Raw genomic sequence first — 22,071 nt, forward strand, 5'->3', positions numbered from 1 at the left:
AAAAAAATTGGCTTATGCGTTAAATATGAATCATAGAGACCAAGATATTTTAAATTTTATTTTACACTTGTTTGTCTGTCATGCCTGTGGGGATAACATTTTATGTCATTCTACCAATATTACAAAAGAACGAATAAAAAAGTTAACGTTGAAAATGACGGAACAGCGGTACAAACCAACATTCAGTCTGATTCCCCATTTCCATTCTCAATTTTATGATACCAAGATTATAGATTATTTTCTAACCTATACAAAAGATATTCAACATTGATTAAAAGCATGATCAGAATGCCTTCTCTGATTGATTTAAGAAAAGTAACATTCATGAATGAATATAAAATTTAACAATTTAATATGTATAAAGCACATTGAAATTGACACAGGATTTAAATTTATTTGTATTTATTGGTTCTCTTCCGATTTTGAATGTACTGTATAAATCTTGTTAAATCAATGGTAAAAATGAAAACAGCCGGTATAATAAGTAGTATTATCCCCGAGGCACCTACTGAAACTGCAGATGTTCTGAAGTCACGTACAGATATCTTTCGTCTAATGGCAGCTGTAGTTGTTTTTTTGTCAACAGTCATATTAAATTTTAGTTCTTCTAAGTATTCTTTCATTTCTTCTTTTATTTCCTCAAATGTTAGATTACTATCCTTCAGGTAAGCCCATCTAAACCCTGGAAATAAATTAGTAAAGAAAGGTCAAAAGAAAATATGTGTTTTCTGTAAATGTCAGTGCCCCATTTAGAGCAGAATTTGCTTACCCTTCTGGAGCACCTGATATCACCCATAGTTTTGTTTAAAAAGGGATCCTACTTGTTTTTCTTTTGTGCTTTATAATTTTTCAATGTTTGTGCTGTTTATATCGGTAGCAGTCTTGTTGATGTAATGTAGTGTTGTCATTTTAGCGATATATTATTCCATTTTAATATCAGCGGGAGGTTTGGCTAGCCATAAAACCAGGTTCAACCCACCATTTAAAAAAAAAGTAGTTCAGTGTTTTCCTCTTTTATTTGATATGTTTCCCTTACTTTTGGTTTGTGACCCTGATTTGTTTCAGTTACACCTATTAATCAATATTGAACGGCGGTAAACGACTATTTCATTTATCTATCCCTTGTATTAAAACATTTAAATGTTTCGTCGGTCAAGTTTCAGGGTACTTAACATATGGGTTAAAATGTGGTGATGTCTTAGGGTCAGACAAGAGTCAATTACCATTCCGCAATTTTGTGATGCCTTACCACTTGATATTACCTATTAATTCCATTGTATAGTAGTAACACGACGGGAATCTGATGTGATCCGGATCTGTATTTTCTGAAACACCAGAGATCAATCCCAGGTTTTCGGTACGTGTTGCTCAGTCTTTAGTTTTATATAATGTATTTTAATTTATTTTGTTTGTGTTTTGCAGTTATTATTTTGCCATGACGTTGTCAGTTTATTTTTGACTCATGATGTCGAATGTCCTATTTATATCGTTTATCTTTTCTTTAAGATGTATCTGTATGTGATTCTGTTTTTTTTTTAATATATTGTCAAAAAATTTACAAATTTGAGTCCATAGATTTGAAAGCTAGACCCTTGAGTTTGACAATCATCGGTGTCCATATATAGAACACAATGTTCACCTTACACTGGTGCACTTGAATGGTGCGGCAAAAAAATGCTTTTCTTTCATTAAAAATCTACATAAAAAAAATGTGTATAGACACTTTGCTCAACGTCAATGTTAGAAACAGAAACAGTAGTTGATAAAGAATAGACCTTACCTTTCAAGGCGGTGCATATTGTTTCAGAATGACATTTACAAGAACCTCCTACAAAAAATATCTGTCATTTAAATACTGGTTTACATCATGTAGTTTAATATATCGACGAAGAAATTATTTGTCTATAAAAAATCTTTTCAATACATATGTCAATAAAAATGCAAGTTCCTCATTCATACGTATCTTAATCCAACTTGTTGCTTTTTCTCAAGCAATGATCTAAACGTTTTAACAAACTGAAAAACAAATGAATCCAGAGCACCCCATACATCACCTTAAAATAGGAATCCCTAAAAGCAGTGACCGGTCCATTTCATTGGATTACCGAACTACTGTCTGTCTTTCCAATCCTTTTATATCATTACACATACTGGGATACTTGTCGTCTTAAAAGTGTCTGAGGCATTTATATAGTGTTGTTTCAATTTACTAGCACTTGGAGGATACCACTAATGGTAGACTGAAATGATTTACTACATATTTTATCTAGGTTTTTTTCTATATATTCTTGTATTGTATTGTGATGGTAAACCAAGAAACTCCCATTGAATGCATACTATTTATAAAGTGCTATTTTCTTTTTCTAGCAACAGTGGTACCAGTCTTGTATAATAATTCAAGTTTCCGGTGCGTGATAAAATAGTCCATTTTTTTAAATATTTTTCTGGACTAAATTTTTGCTCTTAACTAAAGCAAATAAAACATTATACAGATTTAGAAAAAAAAACTTTTTGGGGGATATCATTCCAGGAAAGTGAAAGGATATCATGTTTAATGAGGTGCGGCCTACTAAAAACAGCAAACAGCAGTAGAATAAAAATTTATCTTCAGGGTAACATAACTTTTTATTCCTTGTGGCATGAACAATTTCACATTACTTCATCCATGAAATGAATATGATAAAATGTTCTATGTAGCATTTTTACTTTTTAATTTTAAAAGCTTTCTTTGTATATAAGCCTATGGAGCAGTCAACTTCAAGACTGCGACCTAGTCTGTACTAATGCCGGTTGTCTGTGTTCTTAAATTCCGAGTTGAGCAATGACAAAATTTCTAAAGAACTTAGATTCTAAGTCCTTCAAGTAATGTAAACCTTAAGTGATTTTGGTTGTTTTCCTAACTGCCATTTAAGAGATAATTGTATTGTATTTGAAGCCTTGCGGACGTCCATCTGTAGTTTTACTTACTCGCAAATTTAGTTTACATGACAACGCATATCGGAGATAGGTAAACGGGTATTTGCGAAATAAAACTACCGATGGAATTCCGCATAGCTTCAAACACAATACAGTTATCTCTATTCTAATGCAAACCAAGTACATAATTCAATTTCCAACATTATTTCAGTGTAAAATTTTTATTAAAGAAAATTTCGCGCAATGATGTTATCTTCTTTGGCCCCTATACTAGATGACGTTATATGTATGCCTTCGACGTCAAACGTCAACACCTGGCGTTTTCTGGTATCTTAATTGGCCGCTTCAGAATGTAATAAATTTTGATAAAAAGTAGATTTCTAGGTGCAACAAGTGAGGTATTTGCTAATTATTGTAGAAATTACATGTCAATATATTCCGCAACTCAAAATGTCGGCTTCCTTAGTTACCAACAAGGAGATATAGTATTGTAGGCTAACTCTCATCCAATCAACACAATTGATACAAAATAATTGCATTATAACTTTTTATTATGAAGCTCAAAATGTTTCTACTGATTCAAACATGCATGGCTTGCAAATGTTTGTTTTGCATTCGACCGTTCCGAGGAAAAGTACTTCAAATCACTACAGACGCAGTAACATTATAACAGACCAAGATATACTACTAGATCAATTACAAACTAAACGTCTAGATACAACATTGTTAAAGTAATAAACAATAAAATCTTTTACAATATTGAAAATTAGCGTTTTGAGACATTGTCTAAAATAAGCTGAATAACAGTTCTAAAATTACTAATTCTAATTACCAGTTGCAGTGGTTGTCTGTGAAAGTGTTGTTGTTTCTTCAGTTGTAATTTCTGTTGTCGTTTCTGTAAAATTGAAATAGATTATAAATCATCATAACGAAAGAAAAAAACCACGTTTATTTGTACTTATTTCAGTCTTCTTCAAGAATTGGTTTTGAAAATCCCTTGGTATGTCATCAAACTTACAAAAATAATTTTTCTAAGGAAAGTCCCTTATCAATATATGTTTCTGTTAACTAGCCCTTAGTCCATTCTTGGTGCCCCATGATATACTGTTATATCCTTTATTTGCATGAATTCCTTAATAGACGTTTCAAGATTAAAATTTGGTATATGTGATTATGATTTAAACGTTTAACACATAGTATTGCAGTTGTAAAAGTTAATTGCTGCGCACTTTAAAGCCCTTTTACAATGTTCTTTGATTCTATAGCTTACGTTTATTTTAAGTACAATGCCATAACGAATGGTTTCGTATTGATAAAAACAATACCAGTATAAACCCTTTGTCTGATCTGATTATGTCCAATCAAATTGAAACGCATAGTGTAACCACACTTTAATAATTAGAGTAATTCAAAATATTTGTGAAGTGACAGAACATTTCGCTATTTGCATTTAATCGAATTTTGTTTTAAATGCCGCTTAGTTTAGCACATAACAGTAGGATATTTCGATGATTATTCTTACGTGCTGTTATTTGAAGAGTAGTAGATGAACTGGCAACTCCATCTTCGTTTTCAGCAATACAAAAGTAATTTGCTTCATCTGATGACGATAAACCATTAATTAGGAGTGTTGCAGATCCACTATTTTGATTTAAACCTAAAGTAACTACTGTGTATTTTAAAACATTTGTAGAAAGTATCTGTGATACCCCAGCAATGTTTTTCGTCCAGGAAACACTAGTAAGTGGATGCACTGATGACGTAATTGTGCATGTCAATGTCACGGAACCTCCGATGATAGTGTTAGCTACTGATGTTGGTAGTATGGATACGATTGGAATATCTAAATATTAAATGAAAATTATACTTTAAAAATATTTCTAGATTAACCAATAACAGCAAAACTCAAGACCAATTGTTTTAAATCCAAAAAATGTATAAAAATTAAACATTGAAAAGCATTATGACCTTGAGAAACATACAAAAGAATAATACTAGTTAAATTGTTGAAAAATAACAAGGTTCATCTTCCTACACAAGTTTTGTGTTAGAATGTCCTTAATCCATTTAGTTATTAAAATCAAAATTCAAAATTATAAACACATATTTTTCGATCCTAAATATTGAAATCGTGAAAGTAATTCAAAACCTTTTGTGATTGGCTGACTGTGGTAGCTGATGCATGATTACAAGAAAAATTTTTGCTTTGCTTGTCCTAATTCAAATTTTTCATTGAAATTTAAATTTAAGCAGGTAAGCAATGTTAATATTTTATAGATTTTTAAGATTTTAACATTATCTTTAACGTTTTTATTTTATTATAAAAAATATACAATCTATGACATTATTATGTTTCAATATAAAAATTAGAAGCCTTTAATTATGAGTTAAACCCATACTGCATAGTCAGCTATAAAAGGTTTCGAAATGACAAAATTAAAACAAATCAACGAACAAAAGTAACAGCCTGATTTATATATATAAAAAAATTAAAAACAAATGTGATATACGGTAACAGACTACAACCTCTGAATTGCAAGCACCTGACTTGGGACGGACACATACATAATGTGGCATGGTTAAACTATTTTGAACTCGGCCCAATCTTCTCTGTAACCTGAGACAATACCAGTACAACATAAGAAAAACTTTAAACCTCGATGATTAAAGTGCTTAACTCATCAGATCGATACAAACCAGAAACACATCATACAAAATTAAAACACAGAGTAGACGTAGCAGGGCCCTTATACATCCACACAATAAAATGACACTAAATATAGATCTGAGAGTACTCGCAGTTACTGAAAACTAATAAAAACTAGTAAACAATTCATGCATATTAGAACAAAGGAAACCAACATGTTCAAATAATTAAATTAATAAAACTGAGCAAAGATGGATTAATTTTAATGACTTATCTTTTTTACAGCCTGTGAATGTCTTCGACTTTATTATGATATTCTTTAATCTGTCATTCAATGTTTTTTATTCAAATAATAGGATTTTGTACTGTTAGAAATCGTTCTTTTTGTGTTATATTTACTATTTTTTTTACTGATATACCCCTAAATTATTTATTGCATTTTTGATGCCCAAAACAAGAACATATTAGAAAAGAGGCGACAGATAACAAAAGGGACATTCAAACCCATAAGACGAAAATAAATTATCAACGCCATTCCAAAACAAATAGAAGAAAAAGACAAAAAGACAAACTACAGTATACGAAGCCCAACATAAAATACGAAGGCTGGTTATCACGACCACCAACAAAAGCCGTTAGTGAACTCAGGTACTCCAGAAAGGTACACAGATCCTGCTTCAAATGCAACCCTCGTACTTAAATAAGTTGTTTAGATATATCAAGCGACAAGGAATTCAAAATTGCGGAACGATAATTGGCTCTTATGTAACCATAAGACATCACAAAAGTAATCACCATTGGTTAAATGACCTTTATGTAAGTACAAACCGATTAACACAACTCAATTTTTTATTTCGAAGTAAGGGAGAGGGACCAACGACGATATCTCCACACGAGACATTACATTAATCTCTAAATTCAGAGCACACTGAATATTGGTTTTGAAGTCATCGCACTGTTAAACGGATGTGTTTTATTATTGACATTTATCTCTGATTCAAGAAGTCCCGGGAAGTCCATATTTTTATACTTTAGTTAACTTTTCTGATTTATACTGGGAATAAACTTGAATACATTATAATAATTGATACTCTTAATTTAAGTAAATGTTAGACTTTATTTATATATATTTCGTATAAAAAATTGTGAAAAGTAAAATCAACAAAAAGACCAAACTCCGATGAAAATTCAAATCAGAAAATTCATTAACAAATGGCAAAATCAAAAGATTAACACATCTAACGAATTGAAAACAACTGTCATATTTCTGACTTGGTACAAGCATACCCTTATGTAGAATGTTGTTTAAACCTAATTTTATTTAAAGAATGACTGTAATATTTTCTGTCTATGAAGAAATAACATAAAAAATGTTGTGCACACTAAATAACGTGAGTAGCGGATTATTTGACAGTGTGCACAACATTTTTTTTATGGTATTTCGAATAGACTGACAAAACATTACAGTTATTTCTTAGAATTTAATTTTAAATTCCATTTTGAACCGGCGTAAATCATGAAAAAAAGTTGATGACGTCATGGTCACATGACAAAATTGTGTCTATGATATGATAAACAAAACGACGCCAGCCTATCAGAAGACGTGTTACATCCAAAATTAAGTTATATCTAGTTATATCCCTCTCTCTGGTGTGACAGTCTCATAGAATTCAAGTATATTGACAACAATGTGTGAACAAAACAAAGAGACACAATAGGTCAAAATGTCAAAATAGGGTTCAGCAGTCAACATTGTCTTATAGTCTTTAATAATAGTAAAACAAAGAAAATGTTATGATAAGGCATATAATCAAAGAAAATAGGCAACACTAAAAGACAAAAACACCAAAATATCCCCATGACAACAACACAATGGCGGGATGCATAAGTACCGAGCCACGACAATAGGATATTACCGAGATAGACTCCAAAGGAAAAGGTAAAAATAATTAACAAGACCAATAACAGAACACGTTAACATGTAATTAAGATGATAAGCAACTTTAGTATCTAGAATCTATACTTCGAGACCATAATGTATTATAAAATCAACGTGTATTACCTACAGCGGTGGTTTAATTACAATATTCAGTGTGAAAATATTTAATATTTGTTGAAAAATATGACCAAGTAAAATGAGATTGATTTAGGTCAACAAAACATTCAATAATTATCAAGAACTAAACTTACTCCATTCGTTATTTTGAAATATAAAAAAAAGACGATGAGGTATGATTACCAATGAGACAACACTACACCCAATCATGTATCAGTGTACATCTATAGACCTGTAGGGTTTTGAACAATGGTGTTTTTGGTTCATTAACAGTCAAATGAGCAACTAGTTGTATTGTAAAGTTGTCTCATGAAATATATTACACTTGTATAAGCTGAACACCCCAATTGAAAGACTGTCAAAATAAAGTAGCAGAGGTAGGCGCTCATTATCTGTATCCTCACCATATAATAATATTTGTTTTGGGTTTCGCTGGTTGGTCTTTTACTCTCGTCGTATACAAAGTATGATTTATTTTTCTTGTTGTGTAATTGGTACAATCGCTTGATGTGATACAGCCGATTTACAATAACATGAAGTTAGTCAATAATAGGAAATGAGAAAATACTTAATAAATAATTCATAGGGGCTTGAATATATCGTGATTTTACCACGTGTTGCCCCTTTATCGCTCAAGGTAAAATATTTGTTATAAAGGGCCAACCCGTGGTAAAATCACGATATATTCAAGCCCCCATGAATTATTTCGATTCTAGTAGGACAAATACAGCAATTGTTATGGATCGAAGTGCTCTAGGTGAAGGCATTATCTGCTGTTCCAATAAATAAACGCACTATCAAATTGACGCAAAAGAACGGGGAAAACTGAATTAGTGACCTGCTTAAACTATTTACAATAACATATTTAGATAGGTTTGGATGAATCTAAATGATTATTTTACTGATATGTCTGATATGTATACAAAAATGGTATATAACCCATTTTCGCATCGTTTGTTTTCGTTTTTTTTGTAGTGGTGATTTTCGGTTTTACAAACGTGTATGTTCCCGTAAAATGCATATACTCTGATGTCATCGTTCTATGACGTCGGGTAGCTCATTCATAAAACGCATATGACGTGGGAGTAAGATCAGAACAGCCCAAACAATATATTCATATTTTACCACGGTTATGTACTCAAAGCGTTTGAAGGACGTAATATTAGAATTGATCACCTTATTTCACAGCATTTGTTTTAATCTTTCCACCAAATAGTCTGATATTAAGAAAAAAATGATATGCAAGAATTCAAAAAAATCTGAATAAGTAAGACAATACAAGTCAAATGAGCTGACTATCGACGCTATTTCGATAAAAAAAAGTATCCGAACGAAAATCCTTGTTTAAGGAGGTTCGTGGGTACAAAAAATTCAGGAAAAAATAAACCTTTATTTTTTTATTAGAATTTTTTTATATTACACTATTAGTTATTACTTTATGATTTGGTACAAAAATCAACCAAAAAAAATCGATTCAGTTTGGCCCAGACGACTTTTAAAATGTTTATATCATTGAAAAAGCTCCAAATTATCTCCCTTTGGTGCAAAACTGCCATTTTTTGGCATTAAATTTTAAATATCTTTTTTAACTCATCGGTGACCAATATTTTTTATTATTGTTTTCAAATAAGCTATACATAAACTAAATAATTGTAAAATTTCAGCGATTTCTGTAATTAGGTTCTTTTTTATTTCGATATTACCTCAATTTCGCCTATTAGTGCAACAAAAAAAAGGACATTAACAAAAATGTATGCTTTTTCCGGAGACATATTGTGAGCTTAAATGAACGGTGACTCCATTTTTTTTTTATTTCATTTTTCTATTAAGTATAGGATAAAGTTCATTTATAAAAAAAATATAGTGAAATCCTATATTAGGGAAAAAAAAGATTTATACCCAGGAGCCCCCTTAAGCAGTAAGGCGAACTATAATTATGAATGTTTACATAAACGTTTTGTTTGTGTATTTTTTTTAAAGGAGGATTAACATTACTTTCACATAACCACATATTTTTATGTTTAATGTGTCAGTACTAATTAATTAAGACAAAAACCCAGTAAAAATTTAACTAGAGGCTCCAAAGAGCCAATGTCGCTCACCTGATATTTTTATTTACAATTGATGCATGAAATAATGCAACCGTTATTCTTTGCTTTAGTTTCAGAGATATAAGTCAAAAACTGCATTTTACTCCTATGTTCTATTTTAAACCATGTCTGCCATTTTGCCCTGATATTGTTAGACAGTGGCATCGGACAAAATTTTTAAACAAGATACTCTAACATTTGTTTAATGCTGATTATGACCAAGTTATCAAAAGATTACAGTTTTTTTTTAATTTGACTTTAAAGAGCAATAACTCCTTATAGGATAAATTGATAATTTTGGTCATGTTGACTTTTTTTTAGATCTTACTTTGCTGAACAATATTGCTGTTTGCAGTTTTTCTCTATCTATAGTAATATTCTAGATAATAACCAAAAACTACAAAATGTCCTTAAAATTACCAATTCAGTGGCAGCAACCCAACAACGGGTTGTCCGATTTGTCTAACAACATCAGAGCATATATAGCTCTTGACCTAATTAACAATTTACTCATGTCAGATTTGGTCTTTATTATAGGGTTTCAGAGAAATAAGCCACAATCTACATTTGACCCCTATGCTCTATTTTTAGCCATGGCAGCCATCTTGGTTGATTGGTTGGGTCATCGGACACATGTGTTAAATAAAATATCCCAATGATGATTGAGACAAAGTTTAGTTAAATTTGACTTAGTAGTTACAGAGAAGAAGATTTGTGTAAAAGTTACGGACGACGTTTGACGGACGACGGACGCCAAGTGATGAGTAAAGCTCACTTGGCCCATTGGACCAGACGAGCCAAAAAAAAAGCAGTGTTTTTTTAATATGAATTACTACTTTATTTGTTTCATATAATTTACTTACGTTCCTTTACATGGAGAGTTATATCTGAACTCTTAGTCTGACCGTCCTGATTCTCACTATAACAATTGTATAGTCCACTGTCGGATGATTGTATATTATTTATTGTTATTGTCGGCACTCCGTTATTCTGATTTAAGCCATTATTTGTTATTGTATATTTTGTGTCTGCAGTTAGTGTCACTGATCCTTTAGTCCACGAAATAGCAGTAATTACATGTGCTGGTGATGATATTGTACATTGAAATGTCTCTGAGTCTCCAATGTTAGCGTTGTATGTTGTTTGTACCGATATTGATGGAAAATCTTAAATAGATAATATAAAAACAACATGTTTATTTGGGTATAGTATCGTCAGATCTATCAAAATTTTAATATATTATATGTATATGTAAACCTAAGATCTATGGACGGCCTCAAATCAGTCGCCGTTTCTCAAAGCTGTGTCCCATCGTGACGTCAATCGCTAATCTGTGTTCGTTAAAAAAGATACGGCCTCAAATCTGTGTCCTTTAAAAAAAGATCTATTTCCAGTGTGTTTAACATGCGCAAATGTATGCACGTCTTATAAGTACGGCCTTATATGATTTTTGTTTTTTTTAGGTCAATTCCCATAATTCAATGATCAGTTGGGATGTGTTCTCAATGTGTGTGCTTACAAGTTCTACATGCTACATTGAAGACCCATTGATGGCCTTCGGCTGTTGTCTGCTCTATGGTCGGATTTTTGTCGCTTTGACACATTCCCCATTTCCTTTCTCAATTTTATAGTGTATAATTATTTTATGTCTTACAATACATCATTTCGATCAAGGACATAGGTTTTATACCAAAATAGCCATAGATATGAGTTCATAAAGGACATCGATTAGAGACAATACAGAACATAGATTTTAGAAAATAGAAGACATATATTAAAAAGACATATATTAGGAATGTCTATGATGCAATGTTAAAAAAGACATAGATTTGCGTAAAGAATATATATTTCAGGCCGGTCGCATATTTGAGGCTTACATCTTATTTAACCTAAACACTTCACGAGGTTAACAAATTGTTACTGTCATGCAATACACATATACGCTACATCTAACAAGTCAGTTAAAAATCAATAGAAATACAATTGTAATCCTCTTACGTGTAATATTCTTTGCAGGGTTATTCACAATTTTTTTTTGATTCTTGCAGGTTGAATAAAATATGATGTATCATGTCTTACAAGTTGAATTAATATATGAAAATACATTATATATATTAACGTTCTTCTCATGTCAATATTTAGATTTATGCGTAAAATGTACATGCGATTACATGGAAGCAAATTTGATTATTTTGTTCAATGTTCTGTAGAGACAAACCAAATACACGGTTCAGGTACCAAAGCTTCGACGCATCACGGGAATTTTGAAATTTTTAAAAAGGGTTGAAATCTCTATCACATAACACCATATTTTCTTTTTATTTAAATGTGTCATAACTAATTGAATCAAACAAAAACTAATTATAAAATAACAAAAGGCACATTTGTTTTATATAAAAAAAAGAGGTCTTGTTACATATAATTTACTTACGTTCCTTTATATGGAGAGTTATATCTAGACTTTTAGTCTGACCGTCCTGATTCTCACCATAACAATTGTATATTCCACTGTCGGATGTCTGTATATTGTTTATTGTTATTGTCGGCACTCCGTTATTCTGACTTAAGCCATTATTTGCTATTGTATATTTGGCGCCTGCAGATAGTGTTACTGATCCTTTAGTCCAAGAAATAGCAGTAATTACATGGTGTGGTGATGATATTGTACATTGAAATGATATTGAGTCTCCGATGTTAGCGTTGTATGTTGTTGGTAGCGATATGGATGGAAGATCTAATAATATCAAGGTATAAACAAGATATCTGTTTTTGGCATTGCATTTTAACTTTAATTAAAATTACATATACATGTAATCTATACGAACTCTAAACACAGCAAGACATAGACAAATCATAACAGTGATGCAAAAGGAAAATCGAGCTCCGTCGAAAATTCATAATGGACAGTCCTTAATAAAATGACAAAATCAAAATATAAAACACATCAAACGAATGGATAACAACTATCATCTCCCTGACTTGGTACGGGCCTTTTTGTATATACAAAATGGTGGATTTAACCTGGTTTTATAGGTCTCTAAACCTCTCACTTGTATGACAGTCGCAAAAAAGTCCATTATATTGCCAAAAATGTGTGCACAAAATAGACATAATAAGTAAAAATGTCAAAATAGGGATATACCAGTTAACATTGTATTATAATCTTATTCACTATAAAAACAAACAATAATGTAACAAAGAAACAACCCAAAACGCATATAAGCAATATACATGAAAGCTACAGCTACCAAACTCAGTAAAAAATCAATCGAAATGCCATTGCGACCCTTTTCCGTGTAATATTATTTTTGGGGCCAATAAACCACATTTTCTGATACTTAAACAAAATCTTATACGTTCTTACAAGTTGGATAAAAAGTCATTATTTGTTATTGTGCCTTTCATGTAGGTTGTGTCACTGAACCTTTTGTTGAAAAAAAACAGTAATATCATGCGCATGATATATTACATTGACATGTTTCTCAGCCGTCGATGCAAGCGTTGTATGTACGGTTGCATAATCCAAATTCTAATATGACGACCTATATCGGCTACATGTACCAGTAGAATCATAGTATATCTACTTTTAGTGCAAGCGCATAAATAAACAACCTGGCTGCTCCGTGTTACAACTTATTTATAATACCAGGTATTCTCATTTGCGACACCAAAACCAATAGTTTACATAGGTCAAGATTCAGATATATTACAGCTACTTCTATTCTAAAGAAAATTTAACAAATCAGTCCATTTCATTTCATTTTGCGGTTTGAAAGTTCATAGTAAGAAAATTTGGCGAAATGATATTATCGTCTTTGAATGGCATCTAAACCAGATGACATCATTTGTATGTTTTCGACATCAAATGTAAACATCGGTCGTTTATAAGTTTTCATAGTGCTCAGAATGTAATTAAATTACATTGAGAGAACATATAAGGTGAAAAATGTGAGTTTTATTTTAATTTATTATTGAATAATATATAATTACTAATATTATCATACAGGGATAACACGAAACAGTATCTTGTATATAGGGCTTTCTAGTTTAACAAAATTACAAAATTCTCCTATTAGAATCGAAATAATTCATGGCAGCCGTAGATTTGTTTTCATTTAACCATGGATTGGGAATTTATATTCGTATTTCAGCTATCACTATCGTTCGGGATGAAATAATGGAATATAAATGCCCAACCAATGATGGAATAGTGTAAAAATCTATGGCTGCCATGAATTATTTTTTTAACAATCCGTTCAAAATTATAAGACGTAATTATCAAAAATAAAAGATATCATATATGTAACCAAAGTAATAATTGATTGAATGTTGGTAACATAACGTCCAGTGGCAGTGTTAAGGACGAGAATACAATAATAATAAATACAATAGGTGGTAAAACAGGACACTGAACAGTTTTGGTAAATTTGATAGAAACAGAAATTTTGCATGACAGCAGCCCTATGGACCTCTCAAAAAGGGGTTACAACGGTTCTTATCGTGCACTCTTTCTATATGAAACATCGGTTTTAACGTCCCCATTCTGACCGGACGTGCTAGCGTATTTGTTCATCCCGCGTAGCCAAACTGACACCTCACTTTGTCAAGGGCTTGAACTTGATTCGGAAGAAGATCTGTAGTGACCTTATTTCTATTTCCCTGTCACCCTTGAGGTAATATAATACAAATCTTAACTTTCAAGCAAAACACGTAAAACAAATTAGTTGAAAATTTTCTTAATTGTAATTGCGATCTCCAAATAGTGTAAAATTCTCTATTTAAAATGTGCAGTTTCATGCAAACATTTTTTTTTAAGATTAAGCGAAAATATGTGACGACTTCTGTTTAAATTTTTCTGACAAGGAAAATGCACTATCTTTCTACTACATTGTCTTGCAATTTACCATAGCTCGACTTTTATGTGAAAAACGTATCAAAATAAAAAGTGTTTGGAGTTCAGATTAATTTAATAACTTAAGGACATTATCGATATCTCATTACGAAAGACAAAATTAATGAGCATACTACATTTTTCGAAAAAATATATAAAATTTGCATAATACAAACTACTTACGAAGTGCATGTATATTAAGAGTAATAGCTTCACTATTTCCCCAACCGTCCTGGTTTTCTACATGGCAGGAGTAATCTGCAATGTCTGAAGTCTGTACGTTATTAATTGTTAAAGTTGTCTCTCCACTTTCCTCGTCTATAGCATTTTCAGAAATAACGTATTTGCTTCCATCATATATTTGTACATTTTCTTTCTTCCATTGAATGACTTCTACTTCGTGATGTGAAGAGTCAATTGTGCATTTTAGTGTAACAGCCCTCCCGGTGATGACGTCATATGTATTTTTCTCACGAGTTACTATTGGATAATCTATATTGAAAATATCGGTAAAACAATAAGTAATGTTTTAACAAACAAAATTTCTTTACTTTCAATGTTCAAACAAATGTCTCAAAACAGTCATTTCATTTGAGGAATATTGTCTCATGAACATTTACCTCACTTTTGATTTGTGTGAGTGATTTAACATATACATTTTCCCATTATAACCTATATTTCTCATACGGATGCAATAAATGCAGTTTTGAATCTGTCCTCATGATCCAGAAAAAAAAGAAAAAAAAACCACCCAAAACAAATAATCCTGCCATCTCCCCCTCCCAAGTTACTAAATGGTCGTCCGCTGAATTAATATTTTTTTTAATATTATACTGTGAGTTTAGTCACTGGTGAAAGCTTTCGATTTGAATTTAAAATAGTGATTTTCTTAAGACCATTCTATTTCAAGAGAAGTATAAGAACTTAACATTGGTAAAATTTTTTTTTTACAAAATGATAATTGCATGTCCGGCGTAACATTTCAGATTGAATAAAATGCATTTTCCTATGTTTAATTTAATGTAATATCTTGATATTAAAATTGTTTTATGAAATCAAAAAATATGCAGCATTAGTTTACCGATGTTCAAAACTCATCTATCAATTAAAAACAGAAATAAAAATAACAATCTCTTTCCGAGGGATTCACATAAAAACAAAAAGGTACAAAACTGGGTACATCGACGAAGTAAGCGTCTCTTTTAAAACTATTTACCGCCATGCGAATCTACATTCAGCAAATAAATTTTTATTCAAATATTTTGGAATCCAATATCACGATTTCTTTTCGAATGACGTTAATAGTAAAAATGTTGTTTTTACGGAAATATTTTTTTTAACATGTAAAGGGATGTACATGTACATCATTAAACACAATAATGAGACGGTGCTACTTTTATATATACAATATTAGTAACATAATTCTTTTTTGTAATTTTTCTCTATTTTGATGGATCATAACAAATTAACAAATGTAGTTGAAACATATGTTTTTTAGTAATACAATTTAAATTTAATGTAATTATAAAATAGCACTTTACATATTTTGATATGTCTGAAGGATTTTTCTGGACTCAAAAGGTACATACATTTCACAGAAACACACATTTCACTTTACCAAACCATATATTTTGGCCAGTTAGTTTTTAGTCTAATGTCATAGTATTGTATGTTTAGCTCACAAGAAGTGACTACCAGTTTTTATGTATTTTGTGTAATTCAGAAAATCAAACGAACGACTTAACACTTTAAAGAACAACTAGAATACAATAACCCAAGGGGTTATTTAAAATCAAACTAACGACCTAACACTATAAAGAACAACTAGAATGCAACAACCTAATAGGTTATTTTATTTGGAACGAAGCATTGTTCCAGAAGATGAAGTTATATTTCTTATACCGAGATAGCTAATCAGGAAAGAGACAATCCTTATATTATTATTCATTAGCGTAGATATAAAAAGTTGCACACTACCCCCCTCCTCCCCCAGAAGACTTTGCAAACATAACTGTCAATTAAGATTCAGACAACATCACAGCACAGGAAAAAAGATAACTACCATCAGAGAGTAAACAGCGGATTACAAGGGAATCTCAATACATCTTTAAAAACAGAATGAAAAATGACAAGAATATGTTATATATCACAAAGAGGCAAAGAACTATTCAGAAATTCTTTTACGTTTTCTATAAATCCATTTTTTTTAAATATACGCTCAGCTGAAAAAAGAAAAGACATAACTCGACAACACAAGTCAACATATGTAAAGTGCTATTATGTCCGCCAAACGCTTATAAAATACACATTATGTATAATCTTATGAAGTAAAAAAAAGTCACATCCCGCATAAAACACCCTTACTGTTCCATTATTTCGTATTATTCAATTATGTATTAGACACAATAAAAAGGTAACAAAATTAAGAGGCCGGTAACAACTGTTGCCGGATATTGCAACAAACAATTAGTAAAACTAATATGTGGATATGCTATACAGGTTTTGAAAATAACTGAACATAAGCCAAAATCAAAAATTTAGAATATGCCCTTGACCTTTGGCCTTTGACCTTGACCTTATTTTCATTTTTTGGACCAAGGATCTGAAACAAGTTAGAAATGCATATCACTTATATAAAATACATAAGGGGGAATAACTCTCATATGGAGTCTTCGTAACGCTTCGGTCAAAATAAAACGTATCATTCTGAGGATATAACGAGCAATTTGGAAAAATAGATTTGTCGTTTTCTTTTATGGTTGCGAAGCAGATCTCATAACAAGAAAAACAGTGTTTTGGGAGATAACTCTTACAAAGAAAACTTTTTGGTTTAACAGGGTAACTTTCAAAAGCGTATAGACTGTATGATTATATACAAAAAAAAATAAGCGACATCTTTTGAAACAAAAAAAAAAAAAAAAACAGCGCAAGAAACAAATTAGGCGGAAGAAAAACAAAATAATCAAACCAAAATCAATAGGTCTTTCCACGGAAAAGGTGGAAAGACCTAATTAAACAGGCTTGGTCCTTTCTTTGTTGAAAAAATGCAGGATATGCCGTTCCATCTCCCCATTCCTCCTTATAACATAATAAAATTGGGAAAGGAAAAGGGGAATGCGTCAAAGCGACAACAACCCGACCATGGAGCAGACAACAGTCGAAGGCCACCAATGGGTCTTCAATGTAGAGAGAAACTCCCGCACCCGGAGGCGTTCTTCAGGTGGGCCCTTCAAAATATGTATACAAGTTCAGTGATAATGGACGTCATACTAAACTCCGAATTATACACAAGAAACTAAAATAAAAAATCATACAATACTAACAAAGGCCAGAGGCTCCTTACTTGGGACAGGAGCAAAATTGCGGCGTGGTTAAACATGTTTATGAGATCTCAACCCTCCCCTATACCTCTAGCCAATGTAGAAAAGTAAACGCATAACAGTACGCACATTAAAATTTAGTTCAAGAGAAGTCCGAGTCTAATGTCAGAAAATGTAACAAAAGAAATTAAACAAAATGACAATAATACATAAGTAACAACAGACTACTAGCAGTTAACAGACATGCCAGCTCCGGAACCTCAATTAAATTGATTGAAAGATTATGTCTTCATCATATGAATATCAGGCATAATCCCTCCCGTTAGGGGTTAAGTATCATACTATCATAAAATATATGAGAAGAACAGAACCCGTGTCATGCCAACAACTGTTTTTTTTTAATTAATGTGTTTAGTTCCGATGCAAAGACCCTATAAGTGAATCAATATTAAAGCCAAAATATGCAATCTTTAATGACCTGACAACAGTATCGTAACTATATCCCTTCCTAATAAGTCTGTTTTAAGGTTTTGTAAGCTTTTGAGGTGAATACTGACATTTTTGTGCTTTGTAAAAAATATTACCTTAAAAGATTGGATGTGAAATACCTGAACGTATAAAATGTCTGCATGTTGAGTTATATTTACGAATTATTTCCTTATACCGATGATAAAATTTAGTAAATATTTTGACTAGTTTGTGATATCGAAACCCCTAGTGTAATAATTTTTCAGTAATACATAAATTTCTCTCGCTAAAAACTTGTACGTTATTACAAACACGAGCGAATCGTACAAGTTGAGATATATAAACACCATAAGATGGTGACAAGGGAACGTCACCATCTAAAAATGGATAATTAACGATAGGAAATGAAAAATCATCTCTTTTATCATAAATTTTTGTATTAAGCTTCCCGTTAATGATATAGATCAGAAAGGGCAGTGGTCATTGTTAGTATTAGCTTTATTTAAAGTAAGTTCAACAGGATAAATTTCCTTTAGTATACATGCTGAAGTCGTCATTATTGAGAGCCAATATATCATCCAAATATCTAAAAGTATTGTTAAATTTTTGTATCAAATGTTGTTTCGATGGGTCTTTGCTAATTCTAGTCATAAATTGTAACTCATAACAATACGAAAACAGGTCCGCAATAAGCGGTGCACAGTTAGTCCCCTTTGGAATTCAAATAACTTGACGATATACGGAATCTCCAAAACGAACAAAAATGTTATCAAGTAAAAATTCAAGCGCAGATGTAGTATCCCAACTTTATAAATTTTATATGAATTCAATAACAATAGAAATGTTTCAAAAAAATGAATTTCCTGTATGATTATAGAATGAAAATAACATAAAAAATAGGAATTTGTCTTGTTACTAGATATATTCAGACATGTATTTTGGATTAAAAACAAATGATGCTTATAGATATTTTTATGTCTCTTATAGTTTCGATCAGGAAAAAAATATTATGATCCAATCGCAGCCAACCGTCCACAATTGTTAAAGGTTGTCTGTAGACCAGATGATTGTTTTGTGTTATTTGGTTGATGTGTCTCATTACTGCTCACGCCTTCCAGTAGTTATTTATAAAATCATTTGATATGAAAATATTGTATCTAGATTTTACTCAGCACTTCAAACCTATATTTTTTTGCATTTATATTTAAGAATTGAATGCTTCTTTTTTTTAACTTCATTGGGGTGTAAAAGCGTTGACCGAAGTACATTTTGTATGAAGCGCACAGAAGCGCTTCATACTAAAAATGTGCGCACGGTCAACGCTTTTACAACCTATGAAATTACAAAAAGAAGCATTCAATCCTTATAATTACATTTTTTTAGCAATGATCATGAAAAAAAAATCATTATTGTTTTATTTAATTCACCTGTGCACTTTATTGTGGCACCACGTGTTATCATGAATGAAAAGTTTTATGGAGCAATGCAATTGCTTACGAAATAACACGTGATGTGCAGTTGGCCATTCAGAATAAAGTATCATAATGAAACATACATCTATGGTAAATATTCAAAGATAAGTTCTTTTACTTGAATAGGCAAGCAGCGATTTGATGTGTATTTTTTCAAGCATTATATACTTACGACCACCAGACTCTGAAATGAAAAAAAGAAAAGTGTATAATTATTTAATATCAGTGTCTCAGTGCTCTTTGACTTCTTAGCGTGAAAGTCAATAGTTATTGGTTAAAAAATAATTAATAAGATCGTCTTAATTAGAAATCAATAGCATCTTTAGTTCATCCATATTGATATGACTTTGAAAATAAAACTGGATTGATCTAATAATTCCAGAATGCTTTCATAATTCAACAGACACTCATACTAAGTTAACATTTACCAGTTTTAAAAACATACCAGTTACAACATTGGTCATTTTTATCATTTGTAAATGTTTAATGTATTTTATGATTTAATGTTTATCTAGTGTTATATCTCGTCTGTCTATTTTTAATATCTACCAGCTTTTGATATGACTATTAATTGTCACTTCTGTTCTTATACTATGAACAAAAAATATTTTCATACTCCATGACTATATAAATAAAGGCAACAGTAGTATACCGCTGTTCAAACTCATAAATCTATGGACAAAAAACAAAATCGGGGTAACAAACTAAAACTGAGGGAAACGAATAAATATAAGAGGAGAACAACGACACAACACTACAATGTAACTAACACACACAGAAACGGACCAAGCATCAGACGAAATCCCACGAGAATAACAAATATAACATCAAAACCAAATACATGAATTTGGGATAGACAAGTACCGTGACACGTCTTATCGCAATGTCAATTTACACTAAAAAATATATATATTATATACCTTACAACAAAATAATTTTTTTACCTGTGTACATGATTTTTGTATGGCGGCATTTTGTTCAAGGTTATGGTTGGCTTTCCTGTTTATCATCTCATCCCTTATTTTATTGATTTAGTATTTACATTGTGTCATAGATAAAATTAATTCGATCAGTGTATGTTCACTTGCTTTTGTTAATATTAATGTTAAAACATTTCAATTGATATTTCATAATGTGTCTTTCTATGTTGTGATGTATCACTATTGTTTCAGGTGAAGGTTGGTACCTATCAAAACGTTTAAACCTGTTGCATTTGTTTGCACCTGTCAAAAGTCAGATTCCTAATGTTCAATGGTTGTCATTTGTTGATGTGGTTGATAAGTCTTTCTCGTTTCTCGCTTTTTATTATTTTTCGATGAGACCGTTAATTTTCCTGTTTTGGAACACTTCATAGCTTGCTGTTCGATGTGATTTAAGGCTCTGTGTTGAAGACCGTTCTTCAACCTTATATGGTGTACTTTTTAAAATTGTGACTTGTATGGAGAATTGTCTCAATAGCACTTATACCACATTTTCTTATATCTATTAAATACAAAACATTTTCAGCGCTTATGCTTTATTCTCCATTAAGAGTCCTAACCGTACGGAATTCCAATGGGAATTTCTTTTTCTTTTAAATAAATAAACATTTTTTGTCTTAATGAACTTAAATCGTCAATTATTCATTCTAATTTATCTCTTAATAATCCAATATATAGCTATCTTGATGGAATTAATCTTTGAGCTGATTGACAGAATCACTCAAAATCTTTGATTCGCGACGCATGTTCATCATACTAGGAGTTAAGGAACTTGCAAATGATAAAGTCGATCGCAAGTGAGGACTGAATTTTTCGGCTCATACTCTAGGTTAAATGCAAAAAGGGGAAGACCTGTAAAAACAATTTTGTTGGTGCTAGTTAAGAACTCATTTTTACAGTTCTATCTTTAGAAATGTTTTGGACGACGTTCAACTCGTTTGAAAATTATGAATTTATTTATTCATGAATTTATGTGCATTTCGGTTTAAATATTGCTGATGCTTTACAGTTCCAACATTTCTTTGAATCATACAGGACTTGTAAGAAAACTGTTCTTACTGATCCTTAATCAGTCCCTTAAAAAATGACACATTATTTTTTACCTATATCTGTTTTTACTAAAGCAGATCTAGATTCTGACAGTTCAACCGTAGACAAGTTTTGGAGAGTCCTATAGTGTGTGATAACATTTGGTTGAGGAATTCGATGTTTGCTATACCAACGTTCCTTT

General features: G+C 31.4%; 1 protein-coding gene across 2 annotated transcripts in view; it reads right to left on the minus strand.

Annotated features, from left to right (window-relative positions):
• Positions 1-224: 224 nt before the first annotated feature.
• Positions 225-22,071, minus strand: part of LOC143062356 (peroxidasin homolog) — a 28,321-nt gene continuing 6,474 nt past the window's right edge. The window contains exons 2-9 of one of the 2 annotated variants that reach the window (XM_076234067.1): positions 20,033-20,044; positions 14,784-15,092; positions 12,141-12,443; positions 10,573-10,875; positions 4,439-4,759; positions 3,749-3,811; positions 1,781-1,828; positions 225-682 (exon numbers count right to left, since the gene is read on the minus strand). In XM_076234067.1, the coding sequence (XP_076090182.1) occupies positions 393-682; positions 1,781-1,828; positions 3,749-3,811; positions 4,439-4,759; positions 10,573-10,875; positions 12,141-12,443; positions 14,784-15,092; positions 20,033-20,044 (1,649 nt within the window). In that variant the 3' untranslated portion in view covers positions 225-392. The remainder of the gene's footprint in view (positions 683-1,780; positions 1,829-3,748; positions 3,812-4,438; positions 4,760-10,572; positions 10,876-12,140; positions 12,444-14,783; positions 15,093-20,032; positions 20,045-22,071) is intronic. The other variant, XM_076234068.1, reaches the window with a different exon arrangement.

Source organism: Mytilus galloprovincialis, chromosome 2 (genome assembly GCF_965363235.1).
Source record: "Mytilus galloprovincialis chromosome 2, xbMytGall1.hap1.1, whole genome shotgun sequence".
Taxonomy (NCBI): Eukaryota; Metazoa; Mollusca; class Bivalvia; order Mytilida; family Mytilidae; genus Mytilus; species Mytilus galloprovincialis.